Consider the following 21578-nt stretch of genomic DNA (forward strand, 5'->3'; position numbering starts at 1 on the left):
GTGTTTTTATTTGAATTTAAACAAGTCTGTCGTCCATGACAAATTTTTTATATATGTAGTTGTCAGGCAACTTTACAATTCGTACTTTTAGTGGACCTTTACATTTCTGCTTTTCGATTCACCATCCCTTTAATATAAGTTATAAGCCTACCACCCTTTTATGTTAATTAGAGATGAACAACGATCGAGAAAGTAAGACTAACAGCGCCCTCAAAGCCGAAAACCCGCACGACAATGCGCATCTTTGACCTAAAGACTGCTTGTGAGTGTTTCGAGACGCCGAGATTGATCACTCCCGAAATCCCAAACGTCAAGCAGCCTTGAATCGCCACAGTTGTTTATACCTGACTGAACTTTTATCTACTTTGGCTACTGTTATATATGTATAAACAACCAAGTAGCCTATTTGAAACATCATCTCTACCTTTCAGTGTATAATAATCCGTTCCCCAATCTTTATTTAATTACTAGGTCCTTATTAAAGGCTAGAAATTTTCTTTTCATTTGCTTGAGATCAAGTGTGCAATCTCAAGTAAAAAGATATTAACGTCATGTTTTATGTTTCTTAGAAATGCAAATTTATTTGAGAGTTTTTTTTCTATTTATATAACCATAGGTAATATCATATAATAGAACCAGAACATTTTGATAACTAAGATAGATTAGATTAGATTAGATTAGATTTATTTATTTAACCTGGTAGAGATAAGGCCGTCAGGCCTTCTCTGCCCCTCTACCAGGGGATTACAACTATAACATGAACAATAAGATTACAATTAATATTAAATTTACAATTACAATTACAATAAAAATTAAAGTACGACAAGAATACCTGATTAATGAAAGCTAGACATTTTATCATAGAAGTTAAGAACAAAGAATATTTTTGTATTTACTAAATTACAAATTAAACCTACAATAACAAAATTCTATAGTGATGAAATTACCGGATATTGAGATATTTTGTGGTAGATTAAAAGAACTATTTACAAGAAACCATGTCTGAACGAGTCTCAATTACTGACCAAGTGCCTAGTAAGTTTGCGTTTGAATTGAATTTTATTTCGACAGTCCCTGATGCTAGCAGGTAGCGAGTTCCAGAGTCTTGGCAGGGCTATTGTGAAAGAGGATGAGTATGAAGAGGTGCGATGGGATGATATTGTTGTGTTTCGTCTTTTTGTCTCATTTAAACATCTTTAATGTTATTTATTTCAATGATGTATGTTATTCAAAGTTACGAAATCTTTCCACGCCGACCAAATGCTGTTTCGAGAATGATGCGCGAGACTCGAAGCGCACGAGACGAGACGAGACTCGAAAGACAAATGCAATGAACACAGCGAGAGTGGGAGTTTTGTTCATCTCTAATGTTAATATATTCCTTTGCGAAGCATTTCCTGATTACTTCATATTATTCTGTTTTAACTACATTGCTTTTCTATTCTTTCTCATACCTAGACTGTCTCCCTTTCATTTCTCGCTTTTTTATTTCATGTTGCATATTCCTTTCCTTAATACTTTCATTATTATTTTTTCCATTCTCTATTCTCAAATCTCCTACTCTTAATCATTCTTTCCCGTCTATTTTATCCTAAATTATTTGTCCACATTTCCATATTCTCTACTTTACAACACTTAGGCCCTACATCACTTATTATTTCCCTACTATTCTATCCTCTATTTACAATATTTACGTACTTAATCTTTCCCTTCGCTTCACTTCTAAATTTCTCTTTTATTGCCTCTTTCAGTAAATGCTTGGCTATTTAACGACGCTGTATCAACTACTAGGTTATTTAGCGTCGCTGTAAATGGTGGTGGTGAGATGGTACTTGTATTTGGCGAGATGAGGCCGAAAATTCACATAGACTACCTAACATTCACCTTATGGTTGAGGAAAACCTCGGACAAAACCCACCAGATAATCAGCCCGAGCGGGAATCGAACCCATGAGCAACTCCGGATCAGCAGATAAACGCGCTACCGCCTAAGCTACGCAGGTGGCTCCCTGTAGCTGTACTATGCTTCTTCCCAATTAGAGTTGTAATTTTATATGGTATGCATCATAATTAAAATCACTTAATTTTAAAGACTATTTTAAATTTTAGAATGTTAAAAATACTGTTTACAATGTATCAGTTTATTTTAAGGTTTTCCATCATAGATAATAATAGCACAAATTCACAAATATCCATGAGTTTATAATTGTTTCCAAGAATACCTGAAGTTGGATTTAGCAGCTTTCATTATTCTTCACCATATTCTATACACAACATATTATTTTTAGTATCAAAAAGAGGAGAAGTTGAACATCTGTTTCTTGAAACTGCCCACGTGTTTGCCATGAGAAAAAATGCACGCTCAACGAATGTATTTGAACCAGGTACACTCAAAATAAATGACTTCATTTTCTTTAATTGTTTTATGTTAACGGCATCTTGTTTCTTGAAAACGACAGTCCACTTTTGTGATAAACTTTGTTCACTTCCAGCTATATCATCATGTAAATTATCTTTACAAATGCAAAATTCTTCATACATTTCTTCGAGACAGGCATGCTGATGTAACACTCTCCAAATTTTTTTTGTTAATCTTGCGTTCACCCTATTTTACAGGACATAGATAAATAAGGCGGGACGCAAAATTTGGGTCTCAAATCTAGGGTAGGTGGTAATCCCACCTGCGTGCGTCTTTCTGTGCTGGTATTCTCGTGCTAATGCAAGAGAACATTCTCTAAATACCACGTTTCAGGGAAAATGAACTGATACAAAGTGAGGATTTAGGGTATGCACGCAGTCTTGGAACACAAATATGATTCACCCAAACTCAACATACTTATCTTAATTTACTCCAACAATAGCTCTTCTCTCAGGTAGATCTCTACGTTATCATAACAACATTCGAGGTCACCTCAATATCGATTGCTACAACGATTAATTGGTTGTGTAGCTGCAGGGGATCAAAAACTGATGCATTGACCACCACGTTACCCAGGTTTCACTACGCGCTTTTTTGGGGGGTTTTCAACAAGGATCATGATTTTGTAGCACCTAGTTGACCTGCGCGAGAGCATCATAGTAGCTGTCAAGACTGATCTTGTCATGCTAAAAATAATTTGGCAGGAACTTAATTACAGGCTTTATGTGTGCCGTGGAGCGCACATTGAGCATTTGTAATGTATCTGAAGAAACTTTATGAGATTTTCTTTCCTCCAATTCTAATTGTATTTATCTGTGTTATAATTAAACTTGAATAATAAATTACTGACATCGGGAACATCATTTTGACTTACCATGTACATTCATAAGTGGCATTGCTGCTTATTCATTACGTAGGCTATATCTATACAGTACACAGAATATCATTAATTTCAGAGGCTTATTCTTTGAGATATTTCAAACGAAAAAGTTTAATACAATTTTGCTCGTTTCTACATTCTTTGTTTTATACGAAATATTTCACAGCGTATTTAGAAAAGCCGTTGATTTAATTCCCAATATGCTCAGTCAATTTAAGAGAGCAGTGTATTATGATAATAAGCGATTGAAATAAATTTAGTTTTATCCTTTAAATGTGCAGAAATTTGATCCAAACAATAATGTAACTTTTCGTTCTGAAAAGGAAGTTTAAAATGTTATATTTTTTCAGATCAAATTTCTGCACACTTAAAGGACAAAACTAAATTTTTTCAAACATTTATTATCATAATACACTGTTGTCTTAACATTTAAACGCTGTAAGACTTATACCACTGTTGCATGCAAACTTGTAACTCTTAACTACTCACGACGCTGTTATTCCCAGCGTGACTCCTCCTCTTTGCTTACGTCTTAGGAAGTGAAGGCTCTATAAAGTCTAGGTAGGTAGTATCGTTCGCCATTTTTGTTCTTTCGTGACCGAGCTACCGTACGAGAAATCTATTTGCCACACCGTTAAACATTATCATGTCGTAGCTCCTATGATGATAAATCAAACGCATTGTAATTCAGCAAATAATTGAGCGGAAAATAACGTCTTCGTGTGCTTTCTGCGAACGCCAACGAAAGAGCCAATATGGCGGGCGATTATATTAAGTATTTATCGAGCCTTAAGAAATGAATATCGTCTTCATCAGCGAATCACAAGACGCACACGTTTAAATGTAGCCCACCTGCAACGCGATTGGCTACCGGAAATTAGAGCGACGGGACTATAGGAGTTCGTATACCTGCATAATCGGGTAAATTCGTATTGGATTCATTAGCAGAACTGTTTAAAGCGTACGAGATATGTCCGAACAGCATATCGTGCCTAAGATCGCAGGTTCGCGTCCTAGTCAATTGAGCCTGTGGTAAAGGATGGGGAGAGCCCGTGTAAAACAACGGTGTCATGGTACGCATGGAAACTGGCAGGCCTTCAATTGACTGTAGTTAAAATGATTTTGCTCCTTTTTAAGAAACAAAAATACATTAAGTTACAATACAAAAAACTAAATTATTTTAATTAACTGCTGCCTTTAATGTCACATAAAATAAAGAACTTCAACATACTTTATAAATAATACACAATTTATAACATTTTATATGACGTCATGACTATAATACTAACTGTCCGCTATAATGGATGCTCTGCTCTTGAAGATTAAATTGAAAAAATTGAATATTTATTTATTTATTCTGGTAGAGGCCTTCTCTTCCACACTACCAGAAGTAAAATATATAATGAAACAATGACAAAAATAGGAAAGTCATACTTAAATATAAAAATAATTTTCATGCACATTAACAAGCTTACATGGGCTATAATAAAATATTAACTGAACATGATAAATAATTAAGTCATTTACAATTCATATCCTAATTCTACTTTATGATAGGCCTAAATGACAATTTATATACACATAGTAATCTATAAAAATCGGCTAACACTCACAATTCAATTTCATGTAAAAGTATGTAATTCTTAATTTAAATTGATTAACCGTTCGGCAATCCCTGACATGACGAGGTAAGGAGTTCCATAGGCGACAAACTGACACTGTGAAAGAGGATGAATAGAAAGAGGTGCGGTGACGAGGAATGGATAATAAGGCCTGATGTTGATTCCGTAACGTTGTAAGATATTCAAAGCGAGTTCTCAAATATTTAGGAGTAGAAGTGAATAGTATTCTAAACAGAACACATAAAGAATGTGCTATTCTACGTTCCTTTAGGCTGACCCATGAAAGAACTTCAAAAGATGGCGTTATATGGTCAAATTTACGAGTATTGCAGATGAAGCGGACACACACATTATGAACACGTTGTAGTCTTTCAACTAAATTGACAGTTATATTTGTCAAGAGAGAATCGCAGTAATCAAAATGGGGCATCACTAGCGATTGAATAATGTTTCTTTTTGTGGAAAGAGGCAGACAGTTTCGTAAGTGATTTAGAGAGTGGATCAATGAAAATTGACTGAACATATGGGGAATTAAATCAATGGCTTTCCCAAAACACGCTATGAAATGTTTCATATGAAACAGTGTTCATCTCGGAAAGGAAGCAAACACGAGCAAAATTGCATTAAACGTTTTTGTTTGAAATGTCTCAAAGAAGAAAACCTCTGAAATTAATGACATTACTTACGGTGCATTCTGTGTACAACACAACTTCCTATTCATTTCAATATTAGAGATCTACCTGTATTTATTGAAATATGTATGTAAAATAGTTTGTGTAGTTGATTGGACTTACCGAGAAACAGGACGGAGATGATAAGTAAGTACATGCGGGAGAGCTGATGTTCCATACAAAGGTAGACTCCATACAGAATTAATGTCACTATAGCCATCACAAAGAAAACGATTCCTGTTAGCACATATACCAACACAAATCGTGGTTTGTCCTGTAACACAGTTTTGGTGTAGAATCAGTGAATGTCAAATCAATTCTATTGCTTCAATAATCTTCTTCATATCACTTATATTAATTATGAGAATCATTGCTAAGATTCCAGTTAAGTTTGGATTAAAGTAGTATAGGCAAGAAGTTTTTTTGTATATCTGATGCAGCTTAAAACTTGACCGATGTCCATTCTCTTAAATCATACAATATGTACACAAGCAAAAGTTTGAAGTAATAACAGCAATAAGTAATTATATATATTTATTAGAAAGAGGGTTTTTACACGTACTTCCCAATGTCGGTTATAGATATAGGCAAAAGTAAATAAAATAAATAACGGCAATAAAATGCGTTTTTCTATATTCTAGAAAACAGAGCAATAGCACATTTTATTCAGAAAGTAGGAACTAAAAAACTCGCTTCGGTGCCGGGATCGAACCCCAGTCCTTGGTTCTACATACCAAGTGCTCTAACCACCGAGCTACGCTGAAGTTCAATCCACAGCACCGGATCGAAGAGTCGAAGATGTGAGTGGTTTTCGTGGATCGTACATACCGCATATTGTTTACTGTTTACATTGTTCACGTGTGAAAACATAGCCAGAAAACACCGTTATGTCCCTGGAGTAGACCGGGTAGCATCGGTAAGCTGTCACTTGGGCCTTGCAAACAATGCGCAGAGACGATATCTTTAAATTTATCACTTGAACTCGCCCGTTTCGAAGGGGTGTTGGACGAGTCTAAATAGGAAAGTGTGAAATTCTCTGTTCCTACAGCGCGTAAAAGTTTCATTCGAGTGATAGTATATATAATCAAGAAGACATTAGAGATATGTTAAAGAGGTTCAAATCATCGAGCGCTATTTCATTTTCATAGTTGCGACGTTGGCTGCACTGCTCTTCACGTCACTTGCAGTGTTGCCATATTTAGCGATAAGTCGCTAAATCTGGGGAATTTTGAATCAGTCTCGGCAACAAATTTTGTAAAATACGATTAGCGACTTTTTTTATATTTTCCCACTTTTTTCTTTCTTTTAAGTTACAACATTCAACTGAAGTCATGCACTTCTTAGTTTTAGAAGAGGCATGGGTGCATGACTGAGTAGTCTAATGATTCATACGTGAAAGCGCTGATCTCATATATTTGTGATCAGTGATCAGGGTTGAAAGATGCTGATTCATTGATTCTCACGGGTTAGGTCTGTCTCTCAATGCTACTGCTCCGACACCGATAAACGGTGGCAACTTTGATTGACACGTGACGAGTCGCAAGCTGCAAATGTAATCTTGGTTCTACCCCGCAACGCGGAGATTTTCCACTCCGAACCGACCCGAGGCAATTGAGTTTTTGGAATTTTGTGCCGGCAGTTCGTGTGAAGCAAATGAGATTGTAGTTTTGCTAATTTTAAAACATTTAATATATATTTAAAACGTGTTACAATTTGCCAGAAAATGTAGTATCAATGATTAAATCAAGTGCAGTGATTCACGATCAGCTGTTCCCACATCTTTCACCTCAACATCACAGCCGTCAACAATACAACCAGACTCTGCAAAAGAGGATGACGACGAGGAAATGATATTTTTCTCGGCATATGTATGTTTTTCTTATTTTTATTTCGTGATATTTATTATTAATTTTTAGCGACATTTCTGGGGATTTTTAAACAAACTTTGGAGAGACTCAGCTACTTTTTACTAAAAGCTTAGCGAGATTGTAGGGCGACATGTTGGCAACAGTGGTCACTTGGCAGCTATTTAAAATTGTCATAATGTTACGAAAACGTTTAGTATTTGTTACGCCATTATGTATTACAATAATTACGAACTAATGAATGTACATTACCGTATTCAGTATTAAAAATAAACACTGTATGTATTTCAAGAATTTATTTTTAATTATCTATATGAAAATTACTAAATTTTAACATGGAAAAAAATGTTTATGCAGTACAGCGTATCTTTACATAACCTATAAACGTATTTTTCAATTATCCGGCACTGGCTTTGTCCCACAATTGCCGGATAAGAGGAATTCTACTGTAAGTATTTTCAACCAGTATTTCAATAATATGTTCAAAAAGACAACTTTAACTAGCATAATCAACACACAAACTCCATGCTAGAACTGCAGGATTTTAAAACATTGGCTTTTCCGTCATACATCATCTGTATCTTATCCCACTCTAGCACTTTTATACTCACATTATATGCGCCGTAAAGTAGCAACCCACTGACTACGATGCTGAGAAGGCTATCGATCAGGACACCAACCAGAAATGCTGTTCCGGCCTCTCTGTCTGCAATTAAATATAAAACATATTACCTCTGATTGAGGTTCACATATCACTTGATTATAAATGTCAGAGGAAAAACAATTATTTGTAGCCTATACATCTGAAGTCTGATCAGTGTAATATGTTACTAGTCAGCCATGTCTGCAATGGAGGAGGAAAGGAACTGGCCATCCTACCCCATTATCTCCTGGATTAGTTTCCTCATAAGCGATACCTTATTGGTGTTACCCTAGATCATATATACCCAGATTGCTCGGCGTTATAGGTTTTGACGGTAACAACTTTTGTCAGGTTTACTATGCTGTCATCTAGTTGTTACATAAAAAGTCACGTCATAACTCCCATTTGAATTGAATCAGATCATACATCCACTACTGCTGTGAGATATGATGATAAGCTCATCCTCGCCACCTGAAGAGTCTGAAAGGAATTCAAAGAGCTGTCTGCAGAACAATCACTGGTGCACACTACCTCACGAACAATGTCAAACTCTACAATGAACTTCATATACTCTTCCTGGATGCTCATATTCAAGATCTACAGACTACACACAGGAATAAGCTACTTCATCATGCCAACTCTTTACTAAGAGACATAACATAAATTCAAACGGTCTTAGTAATCAATTTTCTTTAACATAACCTATTTACATTTTAATTTATAAAATCATATTTTTGTAAAAGACAAGGGTCCAAGAGGCCTGGTACTTTTAACAAAAACATCTTAAAAAATTGAATTGAATTAGCTAATGTACTGCCATCTCGTGTTCGTTTACGACGGACGGGTGGCGATCCTGGCGGTTGTTCTCTTCAAAGTGCAACCGATTTTAACACAGGAAAGAGCAATCTATATGTGATCTGGGATGTTACTTATGAGGTTAAAGCCTGTCTTCGGACAGTTGACTAAACAACAACAGCATATTAAAATGGCTCAAATATCTGACAATATAAAGAAACATATTTTATCTATTTTCATCAATTTTACCGAAATTATAAGTAAAAGGGCAAAGAAATTGTTCAGAATCAGCACGTTTGAGCTTCAAACGCGATGTGTAATTACAATTAGGAACTCTTCAATTCATAGCTAACTGCTTCTCTTCTAGGAAGTTTAAGTTCCTTATATTTTTTGTAATGTGGATTGTTGTACTAATATTTATATTAATTATTTAAACTTAAATATGTCGAAATTTCCGTCAAGTCTTGTGAATCCCGCAGTCAGGGAAGAAGACTGGAGGCAGTTCTCCTTCAGATATTTTCAATTCTTGTATCATATTATTTACACTAAATTACTTAGACAAATCAAAGATTTCAATTATAAATTACATTAAGGGGAGACTCCATTGAAAATCATCAAATTAAAAAAAAAATGTATTGGCTATTTCACTTCTTTTGAATGTAGCTATATTTTCATACCCCAAATGGATTTACTTTAATTCTGATTACAAATATGTTAAAAAAAATAATTTAAGGCTGTAAGGGGAGTGGCATTTAAAGAGCTGTCAAAATTATTTTTTCATCAAAGAATTCTTTTTTGTAAATTTCTGATTACAAATCTAGTACGTAACTTTTTGTTCTAAAGTTGACTCCCTGAAGTTACTAGATGTGTAGCGGAGGAGAATCTTAATAGGTATGTGTTACATAAATATTCATTTTTCTTTCAAATCCATTTTTCCGTAAGTTTATTTTTTTTATTCAACACCAATTTTTATGCCAAATATTAATGAATCTGGATGAAATTTTTACTGCAAGTATTTATGAGGTAGCTGCATGTTTCTATGCATTTATTTTGTAAGAAATGCTGCTAGTTTATTAATATTTTTTTCATGAATTATAGAAAAAATAATATTTTCAAATTTTCAAAAAAAAATAAAATGAATAAATTAGATATTTCATAAAATGTTTCTCTATATCTTGTGAATGTAACAAAAAAGAGAAAGCTTAAAAATAGAGATATTCCACTAAAACTTGGGTTTGAAAATATTTCTAAAAAATATAGAAAAAATAAAATAAAAAATAAAATGTCAGAAACATTTGGGAGTTCAAAATTTGAATTTTGTTAGCCCTTTACATAGTAACCGCGCTCTCAAAATTTTGTTGAAAAAAAATGAAAAAAAAAAAATCATTTTTAGATAAGTGTCCCCTTAATTCGAAATTGACATGCAATTGAAAATTGTATGAATAATGCAATATCAATCTAAATTATACTGGTATTCCATTGTAATTTTATTTGCTGTTGACCATATTTTTACCTCCAAGGCCGGGGAAAAATGCACAGAAATCAGTATATGAGTATTTTTATTTTTTGTTGCGTCTCATGGATCTGTCCATCTTGTTTGGTATCCCAACATTTCTTTTTCCTCTCGGGTTGTACCGTACTTCAGTATCATCTTGGGCATTCTTGTATTCTTAATCCTTTTCATGTTCTTCTATATCCGTCTGCTTTCTCTTTGAGTTCTTAGATTTCTAGGCAGTTCCGAATTTTATCATTATGAAATTTATCCTTTTATCGTAACTCCCAATCATCCTCTTAAAAACTTAATTTCTAATATCTGTATCGTGCTGTACAACACACACACACACACACAGATATATATATATATATATATATATATATATATATATTATAGTTCTAAGGAAGAGAATTTCTACTAGCTTGCAATGTGGACTAAGAAAATAACCAAACAATCTCATAATACGTACAAACAAACAGTAAATCTATCTACCTGTCTCTTGACTTAGCGTAAGCTGAACTGATAACAAATGCTACGCCATTTATGTATGAATCATTAAGTAATAAAATTATAGTTTGTTTTTGTCTGACTAACAGCAACATTACAAATGAACAAATATTTTATAGCTAAGGAGATAAGCGATCTAATTATATACAAGTTAATAATAGTTAAAGATACATTTTATATATCTATGACTTACCACTACCGTGGTCTCGCTCTACGTCCATCGGATCTAGGCTATAATTATCTCAAGTTAATTATTATTATTATTATATTTTCTTTCGTTCCACGTATTGTGGGTCCCTATCACCACAGCATGGCGCGTCCTCAGGTTGCGGATCGAGAAGACGGCCTCCAGATATGGAGGGTAGCTGTGAATATATTGAATAAGCAGTCGTGGACAGCCGATGATGGGCGGTCCTCCAGCTTGGGGGTTGGGCGAAGGGCTAACAACCCATCACCGTAAAAAAACAGCTTGTAACGAATCCTTCAAATAAGCCTCGGAATGGGACTGATTCTCTGCCACGACCACAGCAAAGAAATAAGGTTTTGAGATTTGGTACTTGGAATGTTACAAGTCTATATAGAACAGGAGGGGTAACATTAGTAGCAAAAGAACTAGCTAGATATAGAATAGACTTTGTGGGAGTACAGGAGGTTAGGTTAGATGGGAACGGTATAACGCAAATAGGAGATTACTTGTTGTATTATAGGGAAGGAAACAATAATCACCAATTAGGAACAGGATTCTTTGTCCATAAAAGAATAAAATCAGCAGTAAAAAAGGTCGAATTTATCAGTGATAGGTTATCGTATTTAGTACTTAAGGGTAGATGGTGTGATATCGTAGTTATAAATGCTCATGCCCCTACAGAAGAGAAAGACGACCATATAAAGGATAGCTTCTATGAGGAATTGGAACAGACTTTTGATCAGTTGCCTAGATATCGCATGAAAATTTTATTGGGTGATTTCAATGCTAAAGTAGGACGGGAGGATATTTTTAAACCGACTATTAGAAAAGAGAACCTACACATAAGTAGTAATGACAATGGAGTTAGGTTAGTCAACTTTGCCACATCAAAAAATATAGTTGTCAAAAGTACAACATCCCCCCATAAGGATATACATAAATATACTTGGACTTCTCCAGATGGATTGGCACATAACCAGATAGATCACATCTTCATAGATGAACGAAGACATACTAGTATAGTAGACATTCGAACCTTCAGGGGGGCAGACTGTAATTCTGACCATTATTTAGTAATTGGAGAACTAAGAGAAAGACTATCAGAAGCCAAGCGAGTAGAGCAACAAGTTAATATTATAAGATTCAATATTCCGAAATTAAAGGACGAGGAATCTAAGCAAAATTATCAGGTCAAAATTTCAAATAGGTTTGACGTATTAGCAAGTTCCGACGAAGTTGAGGAAAAGTTAGATGTTAATAGCATGTGGGAAAGTATCCGAGATAATATCAAAATTGCAGCTGAGCAGAGCATAGGTTATTATGAAACTAAGAAAAAGAAACCGTGGTTTGATGAAGATTGTTGCATGGTAGTAGAAATAAGGAAACAGGCAAAATTGAAATTCTTACAGAATCCAGTTGAGGCGAATAGAGATAATTATTTCAATAAAAGACGGGAAGCAAATCGTACGCTTAGGAATAAAAAGAGAGATTACTTGAAGGAAAAACTGAATGAGGTAGAAACAAATAGTAAAAATAAAAACATTAGAGATTTATATAAGGGCATAAAGGAATTCAAGAATGGATATCAGGCAAGGTTAAACGTGATCAAGGATGAGAATGGTGACTTGCTTGCAGACGCTCATTCAATCCTGAACAGATGGAAAAACTATTTTGGACAACTCCTAAATATTCATAGGCCAAATAGAAATGATCGGGACGAAATTCAAATACAAACTGCTGAGCCATTTATACCCGAACCCACACTTTCTGAAGTCGAAATTGCGATAGAAAATCTGAAAAATTATAAGTCTCCAGGTATCGATCAAATTCCAGAAGAATTAATACAAGAGGGTGGAAGCGCATTATCTAAAGAAATTTATAAGCTTTTACCAGCTGTTTGGGAAAAGGAAATTGTACCAGAACAATGGAAGGAGTCCATAATCGTACCTATCTTTAAGAAGGGGGACAAGACTAACTGTAGTAACTTTCGAGGAATATTACTTTTGTTGACGTCGTACAAAATTTTTTCCAATATTCTTTTGAGAAGATTAACTCCATATGTAGGTGAAATTGTTGGGGATCATCAGTGTGGTTTTAGGCGTAATAGATCAACTATTGACCAGATATTTTGCATTCGACAGGTAATGGAGAAAAATGGGAGTATAAGGGTACAGTACATCAGTTATTCATAGATTTCAAAAAGGCATATGACTCGGTTAAGAGAGAAGTTTTATATGATATTCTTATTGAATTTGGTATTCCCAAGAAACTAGTTCGATTAATTAAAATGTGTCTCAGTGAAACGTACAGCAGAGTTCGTATAGGTCAGTTTCTGTCAGATGCGTTTCCAATTCAATGTGGGCTAAAGCAAGGCGATGCACTATCACTTTTACTTTTTAACTTTGCTCTAGAGTATGCCATTAGGAAAGTCCAGTATAACAGAGAGGGCTTGGAATTGAACGGGTTACATCAGCTTCTTGTCTATGCGGATGACGTGAATATGTTAGGAGAAAATCCACATACAATTAGGGAAAACAATGGAATTTTACTGGAAGCAAGTAAAGAGATAAGTTTGGAAGTAAAACCCGAAAAGACAAAGTATATGATTATGTCTCGTGACAGAATATTGTACGAAATGGAAATATAAAAATTGGAAATTTATCTTTTGAAGAGGTGGAGAAGTTCAAATATCTTGGAGCAACAGTAACAAATATAAATGACACTCGGGAGGAAATTAAACACAGAATAAATATGGGAAATGCGTGTTATTATTCGGTTGAGAAGCTTCATCTAGTCTGCTGTCAAAAAATCTTAAAGTTAGAATTTATAAAACAGTTATATTACCGGTTGTTCTTTATGGTTGTGAAACTTGGACTCTCACTCTGAGAGAAGAACATAGGTTAAGGGTGTTTGAGAATAAGGTGCTTAGGAAAATATTTGGGGCTAAGAGGGATGAAGTTACAGAAGAATGGAGAAAGTTACACAACACAGAACTGTACGCATTGTATTCTTCACCTGACATAATTAGGAACATTAAATCCAGACGTTTGAGATGGGCAGGGCATGTAGTACGTATGGGCGAATCCAGAAATTCATATAGAGTGTTAGTTGGGAGGCCGGAGGGAAAAAGACCTTTGGGAAGGCCGAGACGTAGATGGGAGGATAATATTAAAATGGATTTGAGGGAGGTGGAATATGATGATAGAGAATGGATTAATCTTGCTCAGGATAGGGACCAATGGCGGGCTTATGTGAGGGCGGCAATGAGCCTGCGGGTTCCTTAAAAGCCAGTAAGTAAGTAAGTAAGTAAGTAATATTTTCTGTCGTTTGTCATGTCTATGAGTGTATCATGACAGTTGCAGTATCAAAAGAGTCTTTTCATTTTTTGGACGACTATGATTAAAATAATCGTCGATTTATGACAGAGAAAATGAAAGTACACGAGGAAATTCATTCCAAGACCTACGATGCTGTTCGTGTAAAGGGTTTAAGTCATTTTTTGTGCAAATGGAATTTTCTTTCCCAGATGAATAAATAAGTTAAATTCTACAAGTAGGTGTGCAAAAAACAAAATAATAGACCTACTAGCATCTGATATGTTTTATTGGGAGTTGGTAATCAGCACCACTTTCACCTTTTTACCAACCAAGATGATGTACATTGCGCCACCGACATACAGTGCGCCAATTAGTTGGTGTAAGTAACGTCATCGACATTTAAAGTGCGGCACGCTAATATTTTCCTTCCCACTTTCCCAGACTTGAGACTGACAACAAAATTACGTAGGTGTGGTTAAAAATGTTAGGCTTAGTATCTTTGTCACTAATAAAATGGTTCAAAATGTTGGACTTTCTGTCACTTATAAATGGTTAACATTTTTAGGCTTACAAGGAGAGGACACGCTCTGTATATCACCGAATGGAATACGATTGTGTGAGATGAAAGTACAAGACATACTGTTTAAAGTCATACCTGGTATGGATGGCCAATGACCCCTCGTTTTGGAAATACTGGCTATTGTTTGTGACATACTTCCGTTAGGTGCTCAATAGGGAAGCATTAAATTGTGTAACAGCGTAGCCCATATGGTTGAATGCTGAGTTGTCATCCAGGCAACCTGAGTTCGAATCTTAACTGATCCTATATTTTTTTTAATAATGATTAATATTGTGATCACAGTTATCTATTTACATACCTATATCACATTTCTCAATGTACTGAATGCATCATCATGTTTTAAACAAATTACTAATTAACTAACATTGTATTGTAAAGGATAAATAATGAAATAGTGCTCATGTAGGAAGGTAAGATGTGTCATTGGTGTCTGTTCTATTTCTGTAGCAGCTATTCCATTTCATTTTGTACCCGATTCATTAGGATGTCATAAAACACACAAAACATATATATTTCTTGCACCATGCACAGCAAATGAAAGAAGGTTGTCCACAGTCACACACATTTTTCCGCACTTCTGCTGCGAAACAGATATCCTTCACATTCACAAACACTTCTCGTTCGTTTATCAATTTTGATGCATACCATGCATATTTCAACTTATGCTTTGGATATAGGAACTGACAACTGAAAGTTTATTAAAATAATAATAATAATAATAATAATAATAATAATAATAATAATAATAATAGTAATTATGATGATGATGATAATAATAATAATAATAATAATAATAATAATAATAATAATAATAATAATATCAAGATTTAAAAAGTGAGAATGCATTAGGATTCAAACTCGGGTTACCTAGATGACAATTCAGCATCCAACCACATGAGCTACGCCGTTACATAGTCTAACACTTCCCTATTAGGCACCTAACGGAAGTATGTCATAAACAATAGCCAATATTTCCAAAACGAGGGGTCATTGGCCACCTATACCAGGTATGACTTTAAACAGTGTGTCTTGTACTTTCATGTCACAAAATATGATTTAATTCGGTCATATACAGAGCGTGTCCTCTCCTTGTTAGTAACTTTGTCACTAATATAGTGGTTAAAAATGTTAGGCTTAGTAAATTTGTCACTTAAAAATGGTTAAGAATATTAGGCTTAGTAACTTCGTCACTTATAAAACGATCACTCCTCTGAATTTAATTTCTTTTTGATGACAACTATGAGAGTTTAGATAGGCACAAAAGAATGACTGGTTTGTGGGCATGTGTTGTGATCTATTTTGTTATGATACAGAATATGGGTAGTTGCTACCAACCATTGGCAAACCGTACTAACCTTTAGATAGATTCAATATCGATAGAACTCCCTCTATTTTGTTTACCGTATACTCCTGGCGCAACCTTCAAATCTACGTAGTGCAGTTTACAAATCTTCGTGCCGCACTCTACATATCTCATTTTCACGGATTTACAAAATCTAGGTTAACCGTGGCGCACATTACATACAACCCTTTTATTTGGGAAGAAAATTATTTGCAAAAGGGTCCAGAGTTTAATTTTCATTTATCTCACAACTCATTTTTATAACTTATCTCCCTTTACTCAAACACCATCGGCACAATTATTTCCACGTGCAGTTATTGGGATACAAACACCCAATATCCAGCATTGGGAGGGGGCACCGGTGTAGCTCATGATGTAGGCGCTTATGTCTGCTGATCCGGAACTGCACTCGGAGATGGATTCGAGTCCCGCTTGGGCTGATTACCTGGTTTGGTTTTTCCGAAGCCTTTCGCGATTTGAAGTAAAATATTGGGTAAACACAAGCCGAATCCTGGATTCGCCAAATACCATCTCGCTACCACCAATTTAATTGATGTTAGTAGTTGATGCAAAGTCGTTAAATAACCTAGTACTTAAAAAAGGACATGGCGAGCTAACGCATTAGCCATTTAGCTAATAATAATGGGTCGACTCAAAAAAAGTGTATATTCTCACTATCATTGAGTCAATTAGCGTTAAGTTAGCAGAACTTACCAACATGGAAAGGATGAAATATTGATGGAACGTCTTCGCGCTTTGCCTGCATTTGAGTCAGTATTACTGCACACAGCACCAACTTGAGGACATTTCCAATCTGCAAAAGGTAAAAACAGTGCTAATATTCATAAGAAAAACATCACTTTATGGCTTTTAGAGAACCCGGAGGTTCATTGCCGTCCTCACATAAGCTCGCCATCAGTCCCTAACCTGAGCAGGATTAATTCAGCCCCTAGCATCATATCTCACCTCCCTCAAATCCATTTTAATGTTATCCTCCCATCTACGTCTAGGTCTCCCCACAGATCTTTTTCCCTCAGATCTCTCAACTAAAGTTCTATATGCATTTCTGGATTCACCCATATGTGCTACATGCCCTGTCCATCTCAAACGTCTGGATTTAATGTTTCTAATTATGTCAATGGAGAATACAATGCGTGCAGTTCTGCGTTGTGTAACTTTCTCTATGCTCTGTAACTTCATCCCTCTTAGCCCCAAATATTTTCCTAAGCAGTTTATTCTCAAACACCCTTAACCTCTGTTCCTCTCTCAAAGTGAGAGTTCAAGTTTCACAATCATACAGAACAACCAGTAATATAATTGTTCTACAGATTCTAACTTTCAGTTTTTTTGAAAGCAGATTAGATGACAAAAGCTTCTCAGCCGAATAATAGCAGGCATTTCCCATATGTATTTATTCTGCGTTTAATTTCCTCTAGAGTGTCATTTGTTTTGTTATTATTGCTTCCAAGATATTTTAATTTTTCCTCCTCTTCAAAGGATAAATGTCCAATTTTTTATATTTTCATTACGCACTATATTCTGATCACGAGACATAATCATATACTTCGTCTTTCGGGATTTACTTTCGAACCTATCTCTTTACTTGGTTCCAGTAAAATTCCCGTGTTTTCCCTAATAGTTTTTGTGTCTTAGTGAAACTTACAGCAGAGTCCGTATAGGCCAGTTTCTATCTGATGCTTTTCCAATTCACTGCGGGCTAAAGCAGGGAGATGCACTATCACCTTTACTCTTTAACTTCGCTCTAGAATATGCCATTAGGAAAGTTCAGGATAATAGACAGGGCTTGGAGTTGAATGGGGCACATCAGCTTCTTGTCTATGCGGATGACGTGAATATGCTAGGGGAAAATCCACAAACGATTAGGGAAAACGTGGAAATTCTAGTTGAAGCAAGTAAAGCGATAGGGTTGGAAGTAAATCCCGAAAAGACTAAGTATATGATTATGTCTCGTGACCAGAATATTGTACGAAATGGAACTATAAAAATTGGAGATTTATCTTTCGAAGAGGTGGAAAAATTCAAATATCTTGGAGCAACAGTAACAAATATAAATGACACTCGGGAAGAAATTAAACGCAGAATAAATATGGGAAATGCCTATTATTATTCGGTTGAGAAGCTTTTGTCATCTAGTCTTCTGTCAAAGAATCTGAAAGTTAGAATTTATAAAACAGTTATATTACCGGTTGTTCTTTATGGTTGTGAAACTTGGACTCTCACTCTGAGAGAGGAACATAGGTTAAGGTTGTTTGAGAATAAGGTGCTTAGGAAAATATTTGGGGCTAAGAGGGATGAAGTTACAGGAGAATGGAGAAAGTTACGCAACACAGAACTGCACGCATTGTATTCTTCACCTGACGTAATTAGGAACATTAAATCCAGACGTTTGAGATGGGCAGGGCATGTAGCACGTATGGGCGAATCCAGAAATGCATATAGAGTGTTAGTTGGGAGGCCGGAGGGAAAAAGACCTTTAGGGAGACCGAGGCGTAGATGGGAAGATAATATTAAAATGAATTTGAGGGAGGTGGGATATGATGATAGAGAATGGATTAATCTTGCTCAGGATAGGGACCAATGGCGGGCTTATGTGAGGGCGGCAATGAACCTCCGGGTTCCTTAAAAGCCAGGAAGTAAGTAAGTAACTTGATCAATTTTACTGTAAATTTAGTCACTGTGAAAGTTCATTAAAAATTACTATGACTGGTATATTTGGTAATATTATGAAACTATCGGTTTTATTTGGGTAAAAATAAATCGTTAGAACATACTGAGCAGACCCAGAAACAAATTTGAGCAATCTGAATTTTCGAAGTTCCAATTATAACACACTGCTCATGCTCAGTGCTTACTGCGTACGCCTCTGAATATAATACAGTCATCATCTTAAAAATTAAAATTCGTCTTTCTTAATAATATAACGTCAATTTAAACACAAGGGAAATGGAGAACTAAACAACCTGCTACTTCAGACGGCTAACAGAGGCTGACAAGACGTACCCTATTTCCGGGGACAGTCCCCGGTTTTGAGTTGCTGTCCCCGTTTTGTCCCCGGAATTTAATTTTGTTTCCAGAAGCTTTGATTTTGTTTCAATAAAATTTTACACATAAATATTTGAGGATCGTGATGGAACTGCTTCGATTCTTGCACATTTCTGAACGCTTCTCAGTATCAGACAGAAGAACCAGCGAGCACAGTATGAGATATTCTGCACTCTTTGAGAAGAACATAGCATCTTTGTCTTTAGTCATCTTAGCATTCGCGTTGCGTGGAAGCGTTAGAACTGCCGCAGCGTCCATGTGTAAGTAGTTCAAAAATGAGAAATTTTGTGACAAACCAAGAGGTGAAAAGAGGTAGGATATTTTTCAACATTTCAAGAAAAAATTAATTCCGTTTGAAAATCTTCTCAACACAGTGTCATTAATCATGTGTCTTCCAGCCAGTAATTCATCAGTTGAACGACTTTTCTCCACAGTGAACTCAATCTGTACTGATATAAAGCCAGAAAAAAATGTTGAAACAGTTAAAGCTTTGTTAGGTCTACAAGTGAAAAAAAAAACTTTCATTTCTCATGTGAAGAACTTAGTGTGAAGCTGTATGGGAATAAAAAGATCCTTAAAAAGATGCATTCTTCAGACAAGTATTGTAAAATGTGTGTATTAGAATTAAGTGTGTACAATAGGGCTATCATGTGGAAGACTTCCATGCATACATCAGTACTGAAATTGAATTCTTAGTAGCTATAATTATCTACATACAGGAGTTACGTGTTTCTGCATTTAATTCAAACCTTTATGATACTCTATAAATTTAATGTACCAAGTTCTATCGTTATATCTACTGTTGCATGTATTTTCTTTAACATTTCAACGGAAAGTGACTAGGTAAGCGTTTGTGGTTTTTCTTGAAATTGCCGATGTCCCCTGTTGGACCATAAAAAATCTGGCCAGCCTAGGCTAACGACTTCAGCATCTCGGCACCTGGCTTTAATGAGTGTACTGATCCTGTAATAATAACATGGAGACATGAGATAATTATTACTCTATCTGCCATTACAATTCACTCTGGCTCCATCCCTATCTGACTGATTGATTGGTGCCACGAGTGACGTCAGAATAAATATTCATGCCAAACATTAAAATTTGTTTCTGCATGTAGGTCGAATATAGACATTTCATGTTAAAAATGAGAAATCATTGAAATGTTTATGTATCCTTATCAATAAGGCAATTAATGTAAAACTTAATCACGATTGCCATGTGACAGATAAGTCATTGGCAAATAATGGTTTCTTATCTTGTGATCTCTTCCATAATGAGGTATTTTATCTCTTCAAGTAGTACCTATGTTTACAGGCTTTAAGAATTAGCTAGTCAGTCAAAACAGATTAGTCTCGTGATTTTCTTTATCAATACGCTATGATTTAATCCATAGTTTTGAAAGATAATACAGAGGAAGTAAACCGTTGAAGGTTAAAAAACCAATAAATAGTTCTTGTAACCTACAATAAATATTTAAAGTTGACTTTGCTTTCTAGATTCTTTAATGTATGACTATAAATTCCAGTTCTCGGATGACATTAACCCTTAAATTGGCAAAAGCTTCATTTCTCACACTTGTCGGACCATAAAGAAAACAACTGTCGCAATGTCCATATTTCATATGTTGTACAATATTTGAATGAACTGACCCTCCTCATAATTACAGAGTCAGTCAAACTTTTACGAAACCATCTATATGGACTCTAATTCAGTGTACTGAAAAAACTAACGCAACATTATCTTTTATCTTTCTCTTATTAGCTTTCATTGCTTCTTTACTTGTAACTTTTTTTATTTTGTAAATTGGCATTGTTTGTTTGTTGTACTTGTTTACTTTTTTCTTACTCTGTTATATTTAATCATTTATATTGTTTTGTATGCTTTGTCTAATGGCAGCCTCTAATTTGAGGAAACACTATAAAATAAAATAAAATAAAATAAAATAAAAGTATTGCGAAATTTTAATTTTCCTACCATTTTTTTCTATTGTTCTATTAAAATTATAGCATATAGCCTATTAATCTATTCTCGTTTTCCGAAATGCAATGATAAATGAGGGGATCAGAAGCAAAGGGGTATAAGTGCACTTAAGTTATTTGTGAGAAAATATGGTTGAAAGTATTTAAGATTTCGTAAATTCCGTGAAATTTTTTATTTCAGTTTTAATGTGTGATATGATTAAAAGATGTATCC

General features: G+C 35.1%; 1 protein-coding gene across 2 annotated transcripts in view; it reads right to left on the reverse strand.

Moving 5' to 3' along the window:
• The window catches only part of LOC138709427 (lysosomal-associated transmembrane protein 4A-like), a 105427-nt gene that overhangs the window by 3460 nt on the left and 80389 nt on the right, over window positions 1–21578 (reverse strand). For both annotated transcript variants that reach the window (XM_069840182.1, XM_069840183.1), the window contains 3 exons: window positions 17037–17136; window positions 8068–8162; window positions 5715–5865 (listed from right to left, as the gene is read on the reverse strand). In XM_069840182.1, the coding sequence (XP_069696283.1) occupies window positions 5715–5865; window positions 8068–8162; window positions 17037–17136 (346 nt within the window). The remainder of the gene's footprint in view (window positions 1–5714; window positions 5866–8067; window positions 8163–17036; window positions 17137–21578) is intronic.

The sequence above is a fragment of the Periplaneta americana genome, chromosome 11 (assembly GCF_040183065.1).
Source record: "Periplaneta americana isolate PAMFEO1 chromosome 11, P.americana_PAMFEO1_priV1, whole genome shotgun sequence".
NCBI classification, from domain to species: Eukaryota; Metazoa; Arthropoda; class Insecta; order Blattodea; family Blattidae; genus Periplaneta; species Periplaneta americana.